This window comes from Triticum urartu, chromosome 7 (genome assembly GCF_003073215.2).
Source record: "Triticum urartu cultivar G1812 chromosome 7, Tu2.1, whole genome shotgun sequence".
Lineage (NCBI taxonomy): Eukaryota > Viridiplantae > Streptophyta > Magnoliopsida > Poales > Poaceae > Triticum > Triticum urartu.
The window spans coordinates 104,827,697-104,844,876 of NC_053028.1; the positions used below are offsets into that span (position 1 = coordinate 104,827,697).

The 17,180-nt window shown below is 47.0% G+C and overlaps 1 protein-coding gene across 3 annotated transcripts; it reads right to left on the minus strand.

Annotated features, from left to right (window-relative positions):
• Positions 1-1,626: 1,626 nt before the first annotated feature.
• LOC125523688 lies at positions 1,627-13,149 on the minus strand. Of its 3 annotated transcripts, XM_048688747.1 has the most exons (5): positions 12,705-13,149; positions 12,321-12,625; positions 3,401-3,897; positions 2,339-2,606; positions 1,627-2,226 (listed from the first exon to the last, which is right to left on the minus strand). In XM_048688747.1, the coding sequence occupies exons 1-5, from the start codon at positions 12,854-12,856 to the stop codon at positions 2,027-2,029; spliced, it is 1,422 nt and encodes a 473-aa protein (XP_048544704.1). In that variant the 5' UTR covers positions 12,857-13,149; the 3' UTR covers positions 1,627-2,026. The 3 variants fall into 3 exon arrangements, with proteins under 3 accessions (XP_048544704.1, XP_048544705.1, XP_048544706.1); XM_048688748.1 differs by lacking the exon at positions 1,627-2,226 and having other exon boundaries at positions 2,272-2,606; XM_048688749.1 differs by lacking the exon at positions 1,627-2,226 and having other exon boundaries at positions 2,458-2,606; positions 3,625-3,897; positions 12,705-13,147.
• Positions 13,150-17,180: the final 4,031 nt, after the last annotated feature.

The window sequence follows — 17,180 nt, forward strand, 5'->3', positions numbered from 1 at the left end:
CTAGATGTAAAATTTACCATGGGTTGTTTTAAGATTCTTCATATATCTGGACATGATAATTGGAGAGAGTTGTCATAGCAAGCATTTTGCTACCATGTTGGTCATGGTGTATTGCACATCTATCAATAGACGATGCTTATTCTTGCCAACATAGGTAAGGCCGAATTGGAGTCCACAGCTTCAGCCACTAATGAAATTTTTATGCAGGCGAAAGTAAGGATTGGAGAAAGTTTATTGTTGATTGTCTACAAAATCCTAGCAAAAGGGTGAACAATATGGTTCGGAGGATGACATTGAGATACATATCTATGGAACTTTATCACCGGATTGTTAATGAAGCTGAGAAGGTTTCACCCAAGTTTGCATCAGAAAGTTCACACAAGACATGGCCGATATATGATTATCGCCCTTAGCACAAACATGGTCGATACCTGATTATCGTCCTGAGGAAAATAAATGGCCGATGGAGTGTTGACATCGTCCTTAGAACAAACACAATACAAGTTATTTTTCGGCACACAAGCTTTGCCGAAAAACAGGGGGGCATGTGTTGACACCAGATTTTGGCATGGTCACGAATCAGGGTTCGTATGCAAAAGTTAGAGGCAACACTTCGCGGGCCGGCCCTAAGTGAGAAAGTATTCGGCCTTTGCCGGCTGAATGAAACCTTGCCGGGGTAAAACCTTGCCGATGTGAGGGCTTACCGATATGGAAAGCTTGTCGGTGGAGAAACTTGCCGGCGTGGAAAGCTTGCCGGCGAAGAAGCTTGCCGGTGTGAAATCTTGCCGAGGGAGAAACCTTGCCGAAGAGCAACTCTTGCTGGGGTAGAAACCTTGCCGAGGAGGAACTCTTGCCGGGGTAGAAACCTTGCCGAGCTAGGGAGAACCCTTGCCGGTGTAAAAACCTTGCCGGGGTGAAACCTTGTCGGTGCGGAAAGCTTACCCGGGTGGAAGGCCTGCCGGGGTGGAGGTTGTGATAGTCAATCCGACCAGAAGCTGAAGATGGGCTCAAATGCTTATCTAGATGGACTCAAATGGAGAAGTGATCTACATGAAAGAGTTCCGTATTATTGATATAAACATCTTTGAAATATGGGTCATCGCCGTCTCATTTCATCTCGAAGGCCGAAACTATGCTCGAAGTACCAAGATCTTATATTCAAAGTACAGTTTAGCCGATTAAGCCCCCAAGACGACCTCAAATGAAAAAATGATCTACACGGGTTGTCTTCGTCTCGTCGAAACGATCGATTTTGATATAAAAATCGTTCAAATCCGAGTTCGTATGCAAAAGTTAGAGCAATCGGAGTGCAGCCCTGTCACGAAGCGAGATGTGGCGCGCCCCACCAGACACATGTCTGACGGGTAGCGCGAGGAGATAGCCTGTGTTGCGAGTCCGATCTGACCCTCAAGATGATTTCTGATCAAAAAACCTTCAACATGAAAGTTGTTCGTCTCGTCGAAGCAGTCAAGATTGCTTTTGGGCTTGTTTTCATCCGAGATCGTTTACCACCGCAAAAAGGACCCGCAAGGTGCAGCCAGTTTAAACCGAACAGTTTTGGAAAGTTCGGATAAAACCAGTCTGAATTTGACTAGGGTTTTGGACGTGAATTGATGTAATTTTCTTGTAAGGAAAGCCTAGATAAATTCTTTGCTTGTACGGGAAGTCCAGCCGCCTCTTATATATGTTGGGGGTGACGGCCGATTGAAACAACACACAATCGAACAAACACATCTACTACTTTTTCGTGTTCATCTACTTTTTATCTCTCCTTTGTATCTTTTTTCTCGTTCTTCACTAGTTCTTCATGCTGGAGGGCTGCGGATCCACGAGGCTCTAGGGGCGAGCGAATCGACCTGGAGCAGCCCATAGCCGCCGCGAGCCTTGATGGGGTCCCTCCCGGGCAAACGGGGCTTCGGGTCTACAAAAGCATCTGTCGGCTGTCCTGCGTATCGCGCTGCCGGTCAGATAGGATATACGGTGACGTGTTCGTGTGCGAACACCAACCTCACAATGGCTATCAGTATCATGATAGTTGAAATGGATCCAGTGATGACGAAGAGCCCCGAGAAGTTTTGCAAAGTGAGAGGTGCAGAACCCAAGGACGGAGCCTCTCTATGGTTAATATGGATGACAAGCTTGATGTGTCGCTCTGTATCAGAATCAGCACTACAAAGCACCATATTACCACGACAATTTTTGACAAGGGGCTTCTAATAATTTGACCTGTGCATGGAACAACCAAAAGAATATGTTATCTTACAACTATGGTAAGAAACTAATGAAAATACTGAAAATGCATCAAATATTGTAAGGAGTTACAGGTTGAAGTGCTGACCATGAGAAAACGTCAAAGTAGAGAAAACAAAGTAGAGGGCAGTGCTACATTGTCTCAAACTTGATCCTTGGTACTCCGGATTTCTGGGTAGTTCAATCATCCACACAACAATGCCAGTATAGAAGAAAAAGATAATGGTTGCAAACCAAAGATTCCTACTTAGTGGCTTTACAAATGTCCAGCTGATTGTATATGGTTCATCCTTGACGAGCACAATCATAGACGCACCAGACTGTGCGTATGGCACATCGCCCACTCCCAAATTCATCTGTTTATCCCAAAGAAATTTAGCAAAGGTTAGAAGAGTACTCTCCCCATTCCTAAATAGAAGACTTTTGATCTAGTTTGTTGTCCCAAAATTTCAGATTTTTTCGATTTTTGTTTGTACCTTTTTCAAGTGTACTGTTCATGTGGGTGTAGGTGCACCCGGAAGTAGAAAGTCCAGTCTCTTCCAATAGAGAAAGGTGTGGCTGCTCCCGGGTGCAGGTGCACCCGCTTGAACAGTACACATGAAAAAAATATAAAACATGAAAGAAAAAATCTGAATTTTTTTGACATCAAACTAGATCAACAGATTTAGCTTTCTGCAAAATTTCATGACCAAATAACATTTGAGGAGCCCTCAGCAAAAAAAAAAACAAAATCACTCCTCAAAAATGAACAAAACTTTGAACACAGATTTGTTTTTTTTGCCGAGGGCTCCTCGAATGTTATTTGGTCACGAAATTTTGCAAGCAACTAAAACTTTTGATCTAGTTTGTTGTCCCAAAATTTCAGATTTTTTCGATTTTGGTTTGTACCTTTTTCAAGTGTACTGTTCATGTGGGTGTAGGTGCACTCGGGAGTAGAAAATCCAGTCTCATTCCAATACAGACTACATACGAAGCAAAATGAGTGAATCTACACTCTAAAATGTGCCTATATACGTCCGTATGTAGTCCATATTGAAATATCTAAAAGGTTTTATATTTAGAAACTGAGGGAGTATTTAGGTACAATAGACTAAATGTTAAAAATAATACTCGTGATGATGAGATGCAAGTGTGTAGGAGTAAGCCTCACCCTGGGAGACACGCTGCATACAAGCTCATCATAGTGCTCACCACTAAGCAACGTTGTGGAAGAGGCTCGTCGTTTCCGATAGGATGGGTGAGGATCTCGGAGACGGTTATAGAGCGGACTAGAAACTGGCCTCACCATATCTTTAACAGTATTGTACATGCTGATGTTTTGTTTCTCGAGAATAGGATAAATAACATTCGCAAAATCTTTCAGCATCACCTGACCTTCGTGATCTTGTCTTGAATTTCTTGTATCCAGTTTCATGCCGTCTATTTTCTCGGTTCTTGGATGAAGAAACATCATGGTGTCATTTAATCCAAGTGTAAGGCCCGCGGAATCGTTTACAGGATCTTCTTGCCAGAAGGCATCACTGCCGTAGAAGGAGAGCGCCAGAATGTTGTTGTGGTCGGCCAGGTGTGGGATGTGATCTGCATTGTTCAGCATCTGAAGGCCCCAGATGATGGCTTGCACTTGGGCATTCTTGATCAGGTCCTCGGCTGCGAAGCTCAAATGAATCACAAAATAAGCCAAGCAAATTGCATGACCCGGAAGCAATTAGGGAATTAGCCAACAAAATCGGCCAGAGTGTTGCATTGTTCCAAGTGAGGTACAGATGCTACAGGTGTGTGGTACACTCGGTTGACGGTCTGAGACTCTTCCCAACGCAGACTGTCGGACCACGGATAAATGCTCAGATTCAGTGTGAGAGACACGATCAAGGGACATGTTCTGCATATAGTTGTTATCAGGGGGGTTTGCGAAAATGTGCATCAAGTTCCACCCGATGATTCAGGCTGACTTTTGTACACACTAACCTCCGTTTCTATACGAAAAGGCTAAAAATCTGAAGGCCATCGACATTATGAGGAATAGAGGACAGTCAGCAGATGACCGTTATCATATTGCTTGGGGTTTTACTACCTGTAGATTGGAACATTGTTATATAGAAGCAAATAAAGTTGTTTACGAACTTGCTAGGTTAGATAGTTTCCCTGCCCGGTGATTGGCTTGAGGAGCCTTTGAGTGAAATTGTATCCATCCTCATTAACGATGTAACTGCTATTTTAATGAATGTGTACATGTTTTCAGAAAACAAATCTGACGTTAGATTAGACATGGCAAATCAAACATTTTTTATGACAATTTATATTGGCGAGAGGATGGCAAATTTAGTTTGCAAGCATGGCAATTTCCTGGCGAAAAATGTACAGAGGCGGATTTCTCATACTCGCCAACTAAACTTGCCATCCTTCACGAAAAAAATTCCATAAAAAATGTTCGTTTTGTCATGTCTAAAAATCCGACATTCGCCGGATATCCTAGTCCTTTCTGGAGTATATTGCAGTATTCCCCACTGGGTGGGCATTCGGTTTTAGCCAAAAATCTGGGTCGGGTAATTCGGGTTTTCAGAACTAATACCGATTTCTTTTTCAAAAAAGAGAAACGCGAAAAATCGGGTACCTGAAATTTCTGGTTCAGGTTAGGTCCCGAATAGCCCGAATTAGCACAACAAGAGAAATGGCAGCAGCCTGTGGGATAGGAGGGTGGGTTACGGCCGGTGCAGTCCCGCCCCTTACTTCAGTGGCAGTTGCCGGCCGTGGCATGTGATGGCGGCAGCCGGTGGGAGACTGGGTGTCGGCCTCGTTGCAGGCGTTGGTGGTGAACCTTGCGCGCACCGCAGATGGTGGCGGCGGGGTACAGGGAGGCGAATGTGGTGGCCCGTCGGAGGCTCTGGTGGTGGCCGGCACCCAGGGAGGCGAAAGTGGTGGCCAGGTAAGGGGCTAGTGGTGGCCAGGTCGGGATGTGGCTTGGTGACTGGTGCTAGCCAGTGAGGCAGAGGCCAAATCCTAGAGGAAAGAGGCACTAGTGCCTGGTGGTGCGTCCGTTGGAGGGAGAGAGAGAGAGACTGGCGGCGCCATCTCAATATGTACCATGATGCGCGTAGTATGGTATGCGTACTGGTTCGAGGGAGAGAGAGAGAGAGACTGGTGCAGCGACGCCATCTCAATGTACGTGTAGTATGGTATGCTTAAATAGAGCTAATGACATCTGATCATCAAAATGTCCGGACACTTTTAGGTTTTCAACATGGATTATCACATTGGGCCGCATGTCTCAAAACCCGCATCCCGGCCCCAAACCGGCGGAGCTACGGGGGAGTCCGGTTGTTTGCCACGTCGGTCTCCGACAATTTGGACCCATCCCCAAACCTACCTCTAACCGTCCAACACTACAACCCTCCACCCATTCATACCGGACCGTGACCGGCCATCTGCCTACCCACATTCACGCGACACAGTGACCGAGAACCCTACCCTGAATGTCCGCATTTACGTCTTCGTCACTCCGCCTATCCAGACTATTTCAAGCCAACCGACCACACCCAAAACCCTACATCTAAGCCCCTTCTCCCACCGCTTGAGCCATCGTCTGCCATGCGATCAACCCTAGCTCGCATCTGCATCTGGCAATGGTTAGTTCCGCGACTTCGTGGTTCAAGCAGCTGTTCCCGGGGTATCACTCCAAAATCGTGGTGAAGGATTGTGTCGTGGACACTGACGTCATGCCCGCATTGAGATGGCCAACCTCTGAGCTCTCCATTGCCGAGTTCGAAGGAGAAGGATGTTAGAATAAATCCGAGGTATACCGTCAATCTACCGAGGACCAAGCAATCACACCAGCATGACACCGAGATTTGTTAATGAGGTTCACCATCATGGCTACGTCCCCGGGGCCTGACTACGGGCGCTCCTCCCCATGACCACTCTACAATACCGCACCCCGGCCGCCCGGGCGCCGGCACACGCCGCCGGCTCCCCCGCGTGCCCGTGCTATTATGTTGGCATAAATTACATCGTGTGTCTACCCCTGATATATATGAGAGGCCTAGGATACAAGTGTCCTATTAGGACACAACTCCTACCCTGTCTACACATAATCCAAACCAAGTCCAACTGTAACCTACCTTGTACAATAATATTCGACATAATTCTAACAAACTCCACCTTGGCGAATATTCTTCACCACCTTGATTTCGTAGGTGCGTCGAACCTCCATGTACATTGGACTTGAGATACACCATGATCACCGCTGCTACTCCCAGACTCCATGTGACTCCACCTGCAACTGTAGTCCCTTCTCGTCTTCATCACAGTCAACACTCGAGCAAAAATTAAGTTCCTCGTTACTCTACTTTGTGCTCCCAACTTCCGGAGTATCCGCTCAACGCCATCACACACTGATCATTAATCTGCGTGAAAATGAACAACTCACATATTGGGTGTCACATATAAGAGTTACCTGAACTCAACATCACCGCTCTTTCATGACCGTCTGTCTGAAACTTGAAGGAATTTCACCGTCGCCCTGTGTCACTTTGAGTCAAATTCACAGTTGTCTCATCCTTTTTTTTCCCGGATAGTCTCTGACATGTCCCATAGCTATAGCACTCCGCCTCCTTCTGCCTTGTCATCCGCACTTCGCCATGTGCATTGAAGATCACAGAATATACGGCCATGTACTCTCTCAGCTTTTGACAATTTCAAACCCTCCGCCACTTTCTCAGATTCTCCATGGTCAACTCCTGTCCATCTTCCGGCACCGATAGACCCAGTCACCAACTTGAATCCGGTACTCGTCAACACTCCTTCAGCACCCCCTGCACACTTTGTCTAACAACATATCTGACCACCGGTGCCCTGGCCTGTCGCTGTGTCCCGTGCTTACCGCACGCCTCGCCGCTATCACCGCTCGAGCCTCTGTTGTCCTGGTCGAGTCTCCCGGGCCGCGAACCCACAACACTCAAACCCCTACTGCAGAGAACCACCGATCATCACCGACCGATGCCGAGTATCACGTCTCCATCAGACCACTGATACCCAGTCCGATGCACGTGTCTCTCGCTATCCTGCCGAAATAGGCTTCGACTCTCCGAATTCTTACGCCGTAGCCCCTCCATCAGCTCAGAGTGAAGTCATCCGTCTGACTCCAGCTCCACCTTCAACATGACTCCATGGTGGTTGTACATGCCACCCTCCCGCGCCCTGTCGACTCCAAACTTTCATGTGCACCGTCTTGAGTCAACCCTACGCAATAGTCTGTCGAAGCCGCACAAGCCCTCAAGCCTGCACCATGTGTTTCCACGCCCCAGAAGTCGGCCACCATCAGCATCATGCTCCTATGTCGTCGTCGCTGAAATCACCGCCGTCTTCTGCTTTGACCGACATCCCCGTCGATCCGTCAGACAGTCCAGTCCGACCCAGCCGTGTATGTTCGACTGCAACCATGCTCCATTCTGCGTCGTCTCCACCCCGCACATCTGTGCATTGATTAACGCCCTGCGTATGCATGATCCTGCCACGACACGTTTCAGACTCCCCCAAGCCTTATACACATGTCGCCAACCTGCCAACCTTACGGTAAAATCCCGTGCGCAATTTGCAACACTTCCAAAAGAAAAACTGGACTTCATGGTAGTCTCCATGGGTACACCAAGCATATCACCATAAACTCCCAACACTCCTTTTCTTTAATCATGTTGCATCCCAAAGCCACGTACATACCTTAGTGTAGGTTCCTTTTTTCAAACAAATCTCACGTGCCTTCTTTTGGCTTTGCACGGCACCGCATGTCTCCAGACTGCTGCATCATACTGTCTCAGCCTCGCGCCTAGCTAGCTTCCGCTCGGCCTCCAGAACCTGCATCTGACCAAAGCGTCTAGCTACCTCGTCCCGTCGTCCGTGCGTTGCATGCCCTGGTGGCCGCCCCGCTGTCGAATCGATCTGGAACCTATCGATCCGCTGAGCCGCCGCCCCTGCACATATGCACATCAATTCCGGGATACATGCTCTGCGCTCAATGCCCGCGTCTGCCTGCATGCACCAGCCATCCAGCCGGCCTCGATCCGCATTGATCTGCCAGATTCCTTGCGCTCGCTACGCATGCATGCGTGACACGCCTGAACACCCACAACCCTCCAAGTCTCCAACCGCCCAGCGCCTTCCAGCCCACCAGCCAGAATTGCCGGCTTGGGCCTCGCCTTGGAGCCAGCTCTGGCTCACGCCACAGCCCACGCGCCGCACCGATTGATCCGACCCGGTGGAGTCCAGCTTCCGCACGTCATACCGATCTCCTCGAGAACTTGCGCGATCCCGCCGTCGCCGTACGCCAGGTCGCTTGCTGCTCCTTCCGATTGCTTTTGATCCGATCTCGCCACGTCGCTCCCGTCGAATACCGCAGGAAAAATCTTCCGATCGATTAGCATAGCCTCGATATATATGATTATTCTGCACACCGTCTTCAATGCGACTTCCGAAGATCCATCCTCTAGATCAGCATCACGGCCTCTTCGAACCTTGCTCATGATACCACTTGTTAGAATAAATCCGAGGTATACCGTCAATCTACCGAGGACCAAGCAATCACACCAACATGACACCGAAATTTGTTAACGAGGTTCACTATCATGGCTATGTCCCCGGGGCCTGACTACGGGCGCTCCTTCCCATGACCACTCTACAATACCGCACCCCGGTCGCCCGGGCGCCGGCACACGCCGCCGGCTCCCCCGTGTGCCCGTGCTATTATGTTGGCATATGTTACATCGTGTGTCTACCCCTGATATATATGAGAGGCCTAGGATACAAGTGTCCTATTAGGACACAAATCCTACCCTGTCAACACACAGTCCAAACCAAGTCCAATTGTAACCTACCTTGTACAATAATATTCGACATAATTCTAACAAAGGAGAAGGAGATGGAGGAGGACGAGAGCTACCCCATGGCCATGGTGGAGGTCGCAGAGGAGGAGGTTCCCGTAGAGGAGGAGGTGATCGCCGCACTACTCGCGATGGGGTTCACACTATTGTAGGCGGATAAACAATACAACCTGGTCCGCTTGGTGGAGTACCGCGTGACACTGATTCAAATCGAGGAGAAGCACACCCTTGCAACCCTCACATAGGAGCTCCTCGCGAGCGGGGCCTCAATGACAACCAGGCAGTGCTCGTGTCCGAGCCACCGAACCATCGAGTGCGAGCACTGCCAAGTCCGCATCAACGACCTTCGACAGGAATGGCTTTTCGAGGACCAGGAGGCTGAGGAGGAGGAGGAGTAGGAGGAGGAGGAGGAGGAGGTGTCGGAGCAGCACGATGACGATGGCAATAAGAGCACATGTCGTCAGCTCCGAATCGGTCACGTCAGCCACCAACGACGATGATGACAGAGCGCCCGACACGAGGCTCATTGGTCTCACCTTCGGCAGGACGGAACATTTCATTTTACTCGTTTTATTAGTTATTAGGGATTTGTTAGGGAACGTAGTAATTTCAAAAAATTCCTACGCACATGCAAGATCATGGTGATGCACAACAACGAGAGGGGAGAGTGTGTCCATGTACCCTCATAGACCGAAAGCGAAAGCGTTAGCAGAACGCGGTTGATGTAGTCGTACGTCTTCACGATCCGACTGATCAAGTACCGAATGCACGACACCTCCGAGTTCTGCACACGTTCAACTCGATGACGTCCCTTGAACTCCGATCTAGCCGAGTGTTGAGGGAGAGTTTCGTCAGCACGACGGGGTGGTGACGATGATGATGTTCTACCGACGCAGGGCTTCGCCTAAGGACCGCTACGATATGATCGAGGTGGATTATGGTGGAGGGAGGCACCGCACACGGCTAAGAGATCAATGATCAATTGTTGTGTCTATGGGGTGCCCCCTGGCCACGTATATAAAGGAGTGGAGGAGGGGAGGGGCCGGCCCTCTCTATGGCGCACCCTAGGGGAGTCCTACTCCCACCGGGACTAGGATTCCCTCTTTCCTAGTAGAACTAGGATCCCTTCCAAGTAGTAGGAGTAGGAGAGAAGTTAAGGGAAGGGAAAAGGAGAAGGAAGGAAGGGGGTGCCCCCCTCCCTAGTCCAATTCGGACCAGCCCATGGGGAGGGGTGCGGCCATCCTTTGAGGCCTTTCTCTCCTTTCCCGTATGGCCCATTAAGGCCCAATACGAATTCCCATAACTCCCAGGTACTCCCGAAAAATATCCAAATCACTCGGAACCTTTCCGATGTCCGAATATAGTCGTCCAATATATCGATCTTTACGTCTCGATCATTTCGAGACTCCTCGTCATGTCCCTGATCTCATCCGGGACTCCGAACTCCTTCGGTACATCAAAACACATAAACTCATAATATAACCGTCATCGTAGCGTTAAGCGTGCGGACCCTACGGGTTCGAGAACTATGTAGACATGACCGAGACACATCTCCGGTCAATAACCAATAGCGGAACCTGGATGCTCATATTGGCTCCTACATATTCTACGAAGATCTTTATCGGTCAGACCGCATAACAACATACGTTGTTCCCTTTGTCATCGGTATGTTACTTGCCCGAGATTCGATCGTAGGGATCTCAATACCTAGTTCAATCTCGTTACCGGCAAGTCTCTTTACTCGTTCCGTAATACATCATCTCGCAACTAACTCATTAGTTCAATGCTTGCAAGGCTTAGGTGATGTGCATTACCGAGAGGGCCCAGAGATACCTCTCCGACAATCGGAGTGACAAATCCTAATCTCGAAATACGCCAACCCAACAAGTACCTTCGGAGACACCTGTAGAGCACCTTTATAATCACCCAGTTACGTTGTGATGTTTGGTAGCACACAAAGTGTTCCTCCAGTAAACGGGAGTTGCGTAATCTCATAGTCATAGGAACATGTATAAGTCATGAAGAAAGCAATAGCAACAAACTAAATGATCAAGTGCTAAGGTAACGGAATGGGTCAAGTCAATCACATCATTCTCCTAATGATGTGATCCCGTTAATCAAATGACAACTCATGTCTATGGTTAGGAAACATAACCATCTTTGATCAACGAGCTAGTCAAGTAGAGGCATACTAGTGACACTCTGTTTGTCTATGTATTCACACATGTATTATGTTTCCGGTCAATACAATTCTAGCATGAATAATAAACATTTATCATGATATAAGGAAATAAATAATAACTTTATTATTGCCTCTAGGGCAAATTTCTTTTAGGATTTTCTATGTAATAAGTAATTCGAAAATCAATAAAATCGATGTTCTCTTAAATTTGATGACTCCGAATTGATGGCCTTTGCCTGGCCGGCTGTCCACAGACACATATGGACGTGTTCGCGAATATTTACAACCAAAATTTTGATGATCCGTGTTGGAGATGCCCTTAACCAAACCCTTGTATCTTCGGGTGAACAAACTGGACAGTGCCCGGACAAGAGAAAGAGAAAAAGAGAGCACACCCAATTGGATCTCTCACTTTATCCATATATGTTTGGCTTGTACGCAAACCCTCCAACCCAGTCCATATGCGAGGAGAATATTGGGGCGTGCGGGCAGCCCACCACATCGGATGTGGCTCACCCAGACCACTTTAAATCTTTCTTTTCTCTCACTCCCTTCAACCCCACTAAATTATATGTATGTGATCGAACAATTGGGAAAGATGGCTGTGCACATGGACTAAGCAGACACGCCCCGAACATTATCGCGTGGATTTATGAGGGGTCAGATTAGTCTAGTCCGGTTGGAGATGCTCGAAACTGGTTAAGGTCTCCTTATGGTCCATATGAATTGAAATATAGTAAGAAGTGAGATGACATATATCTCAATTATTATAGAAAAAAAATGTCATTTGATGTATAGGATAAGAATTTCTTCATTGAGTGTAGGCTAATGTCTTTTTTCTTTTAAAATGTGAAGAATTGATTCTTGTTATTCCATGTAAAATATAACTTCATTCCTACAAACCAAACGATTTTAAAGGAATTTTTTCTTTGAAATGCTATCCTACAGAATTCCTGCAAAACCAAAAGAGGCCTAAGGGGTGTTGTAGAGTAATAAAAAGCTGCTTCACCGTTAATTACCAGCGTGTGCTGCGGCGACGGCCTCTCCGCGGGAATCCTTCGCTCGCAGGTCCGCCCAGTTGGCGCAGCTTGGTTGCTTCAGGTAGAACGCATCCAGGACCTCCACGGAATTGCAGGTCAGGCTCCTGCTCCCCACGCCGAACCGCACCGGCGCAGGCGCCGTCGCCTCCCGCGCCACCGCGGCGGCAGCTGGCGGCGCACTGTCGACGGCGATGCTCCAAAGCGTGAGCAAAGAGAGGAACACGAGCAGGCGGCTTGTCGCCGGCGACTCCATGGCCATGCGCGAGGCTAAGAACTCATTGGTGCTGCTTAGCAGGGTGTACTAAATAACTTGTTCATCAGTTGGTTTATGTAGGTCGATACGTGACAAATATATACACTGACCCGTCTGCTCGTGGTCTCCATGCCCATACGCCGGATGGCCACACGGCCTGGTGTGGCCAAATTTCCCGGAAACTTCGGAGAGTAAGCACGATGACTTTCGAGTCTTCGCTTGGTACGTGCTCTTGGAAATTCCGCTTGGTGGCTGTGCGCATCAGGGCACGCACAATCACTCTTCTAGTCTTGGATGGCTGGAGGCTGTCAATTTCGCTTGGTGGCCGTCGCGTCGGATGAGGCGATAAGGAGGCGGTGGGTGGGACGACGGCGAGGTAGACTTGGAAGGTGAGGTGGACGGAGCTGTGGGGTTGGTCAATGACTAAAAGCGAATTCAGATTCTCTTCTCGCCCCTTTTCTTCGTGCAACCCCTCCTTCTTTCTCTCTCTACTTTCTTTCTCTGCAACAGTACAAGTGTAGAACACTACAGCAAGAACTCAAGAGCTGGCTGGCACTCGAGGGGGGAGAGAGAGAGGGACGGAGATCAAGAGCTATGCAAGCTGAAAGAAGGCGGCCACCATGAGAGAGAAAAAGGGAGAGGGACGGGAGAAGAAGGCTGAGGAAATGACCAAACCAAACCGCTCCTCTCCCTGCGTTATCTGCTTCCTTGCGTTAGGGCCCAAAACGAAGAAAAATCCTGACCAAATGAGGAGTTGAGCCTTCTTCCTTTCTGTCCTTCTTGTAACTATTTTAGATGATAATTAAGTATAACAAATTGCAACACGGCCTTACTAAGTTGGCTAAATGATGTTTTTCTTAAGTTGATCTAATTTTGCTAGTCATATTTTTGCTTGGCATCCACACAATAGTTGTAATTGCACACATAATTTTTTATTTGAATTTTCAACGGCGGGAGAGGTTCCCCACCGGAATCTTGTATTCAAAGGTCCAAAGACCAGAGAAAATGTTACAACCGAGCAGCAAAGCACACCCACAGAGAGAGAGACACACATGGGGCCCACTACCGGAATAACTGCCTATGCCGACGGCCTAGGGGAAGCCGTAGGCATAGAAAAGCCGTCGGCATATCTCCGTCTATGCCGATGGCAGCTGTAGGCATATCACCGTCAACGCTGATGGCAGCCGTCGGTATATATAGGCCGTCGGCACATATGTGGGCCTGCCGACCCGGCTCAGACGGCAGGCCAATGCCGTCAGATCTATGCCGATGGCCCTGACGGCAGGCAGTCGACATAGATATTATATGTTTTCTTTCTACAGTGGGTGCCATGTGGCACACTATGCCGATGGCCTTGCCGTAAGCATATATATTATCTGTTTCAAAGTTTTTATTTGAATTTTTGTGAAGTTAAAATTTGATTAATTTGAATCCGATTTATCTCTACTTAACATAAATAAATTATATATCGTTTTGGAATAGAATTTTCATAGATTATGAATATCCAATATGTTTTTGTTTTTCCAGTATATTAGAAATGTGACCTCGTGTACTTTTGCATATAGGTCCTTATACTTTGTTAAAAGCATAGCTAATTGATACTTGCATTGATTTTGACAAATTTTAAATCGTTTTTATCAGAATCTTAAAATGATTCAGTTGCTATACTATATTTCAAATTTGAATAAACTAAAAATGCGTTTGCTTCATATTTGCATAAAGCACCCTTTCGTTTTCACTTTTTGTATAATTTTCTTTCCTTGGCCATCTGAAGCGTTCCCACGGCGGCGTCGACCGAGGATCAAGGTGATGGCCGGTTTATCTCCGCCGAGCAGGGTCCACGACTACAACCACGGCACAAGCAGGACCTCGCCACTGATTGCACGAATCAATGTTGACAAGGACATGAATGATGGAGCTGGAAATGGACTCCAGAGGGAAGGATCTCTGGGATGGACCAGCTGAGAATCGGCAAAAGAGCAAACCAAAAGGACCGACTACTCAAGGGCTGAACCTCTCGGGTCTGAGACGATAGGGATATGAGTCACCACTCAATGTAACCAGGGAATCTATTGTATATAAGGAAGACCCAGGGACATCCAAAACCCTAAGGCAACCAAAGGTGAAGACACAGCATCTTCCACACGCCTCCATGAGATACGGAGAAACGTCACCGAACACTACTAGAGAAAAGGCTATAGGTAGACGGTTAGCAGTAGCGCTGGGTGGGAGCCCCATGCTACTGTTAACTAGCAGCAGTGTGGGCCCGCAACTGGCGCTACATGTAATACTTAGTAGTAGCACGGGCCCAAGGCACGAGCGCTGCTACTAAGTGGGCCACAAGGCTACCCCCGGTTCTATCCTTAGTAGCAGTGTGGGCTAGGTAACCTGCGCTACAACTAACACTGGTACGCGTTGGTCCTAAACAAACGGTTTTTAACCCCTTTCCGCGACGGCATTTGAAACCGTCGCCAAGTGAGTGTGGGCGATAGGGGGGTCCTTCCCACACGATCCAAAAACCATCGGGGATATGCCCTCCTGGCACACACGCTTGGCAAAATGAGGTCGTGTGCGACCGGCGAGCGCTTAAATACGGAAATACGTACAGTGGAGTTAAAAATATACAATTATACGGCAAAATTGTTTCCGGTTGCAAGTACATCCCACACAGTCAGTCACCGCTAAACATTTTCGTTCGTATGTACATCCCACACAGTCGCTCCATGGAAAATGTTTCCGTTCACAGGTACATCACACACAATTTTTCCCATTAAATCATTTGCGTTATTGAATGTATCACACACGGTCCGTAGAAGAAACTATGTGGCAAATGCTTTTCATCACACACAGTTTTTATGTGGTAAACGTTTGCGCTAGGTGACCTAACGCAAACAGTTTTCAAGAGAAAGTCGTGTGTGATTGTTCATTGATCCAACACGGTTTATTCCTAGAAACTATGTGTGTTGCCTGAGGTCATCGCCCACGGTATTTTTTCGACAACTGTTTGCAATAGCAAAACCCAATTAGCAGGCTAATTCGCCATTAGTAGGCTAATTTCCCTATTATTAATAATCCATTTATTAATCTAATTGACATTCATATTAAGCACATAATATATTTCATTTCCATATTAAGGAAGGAGAATTTCATAATTGATAATACATCAGAGTACAACATGATATAACTTCAGCACTCAGCTACTCCATTACACAACTGCATCAGCATCAAGTTTCACATGCAACATGTAGAACCTTTCAAAATTAGCATCATAGACGATGTATAGACATATGCATCTCATCTGGAAAACTGCTGAAGCGGAAGGCGAATATTGAGCCTTCATTCATGTTGAAGGTCTTTGCAACTTTAGGCCAGTGCTTGTGGATGATTAACCGTCCGTCCTTCGTCCTCTTCAGGAACACTTCAATATTAAACCGTGGGTGTTGTATGAAAACCTTCCTCGCCTCCTAACCATAGAGGTGGGTTGAGATGTAATCATCAGTGAACTGCTTTGGAAGGGCCTGAAAACAAGGATGTGCATAAATATCTTCTCTATATTAGAAATGGGGCAAATGAATAAAAAAAGGCAAGGTATAATAGTTAGTACCATCTTGTAATGAACTGATGTCTTCTTCACTGCGCAGACAAAGATCTTGTTGTTTTTTGTCGCTAATTTATTTATCCTAACAATCTTTCTGAGTTTCTTGATTTGATTGATATTCATGGACAACTCATTTCCCCATATACAAAAAGGGTCGAACAGTGGGTCAAAACCTCTGACAGCAGGACCTACATGTGCAAGACCAAATTGTTAAAAACCAAAATATTAGAATGGTTGCTGCAATTGCACAATAATGTGCTATTAGACAAAGGACCATGCATGTGCTAACCTCGATTGTAAACCTCAGTGTTTCCCATTGTTTCCCTGCAACACATATAAGGTAGTTATTCATCAGGTTAAGTATTTACTACAACCAAATTTAATTTATTCCTCACATGATATACAATAACAGAATGCACCCACCACTATTGAACACCGCATTGCAGAATTGAACCAAACAGTTAACTAAACACCACAACACAAATGAACTAAACGTTAACTGAGCACCACATTGCATAATGTATAACCAAACCAAGCATGCTTGACAACTTGGAAATATAGCAATTGTATTCGTTTGTCATGTATTTTTTAAAGATAAATTCGATTTATTTCTCACATGGAAGACAATACAAAATTGTAGCCTGAAGAATTGAACATCACATTTGCAGAATTGAACCAAATAGTTAACTGAAGACGACAACTAATTAACAAGACAGTTAATAAGTGAGCACCACACTGCACGACATATAAAACATATACACTAGAGCAACAAATTGTATGGTAAAATTAGATAGGACAATTCACTAGAATTTGTGAAGGAAATGCAAGAGCAGCACACGCGACGGGTAAACCGAGCATGCTTAACCGGCGTAGCTAGCAAATGTCAAGGTGCTCCTCCAAGATCTGGGGGTCGGCATGAATGACCGCCATCGCGACCTCATCCGTGCGTGCGGCCGCGATTTGCTTCTCCGCTGCCAAATGCTCCTTG

Bases quoted from the DNA above. Each gene is read 5' to 3' on its own strand.
- LOC125523688 (XM_048688747.1), bottom strand. From the start codon at position 12,856: ATGCGCACAGCCACCAAGCGGAATTTCCAAGAGCACGTACCAAGCGAA. The intron at 12,626-12,704 runs GTCAGTGTATAT...CCTGCTAAGCAG, and splicing joins TGGAGACCACGAGCAGACGG to CACCAATGAGTTCTTAGCCT. The intron at 3,898-12,320 runs GTAATTAACGGT...TGAGCTTCGCAG, and splicing joins CGTCGCCGCAGCACACGCTG to CCGAGGACCTGATCAAGAAT.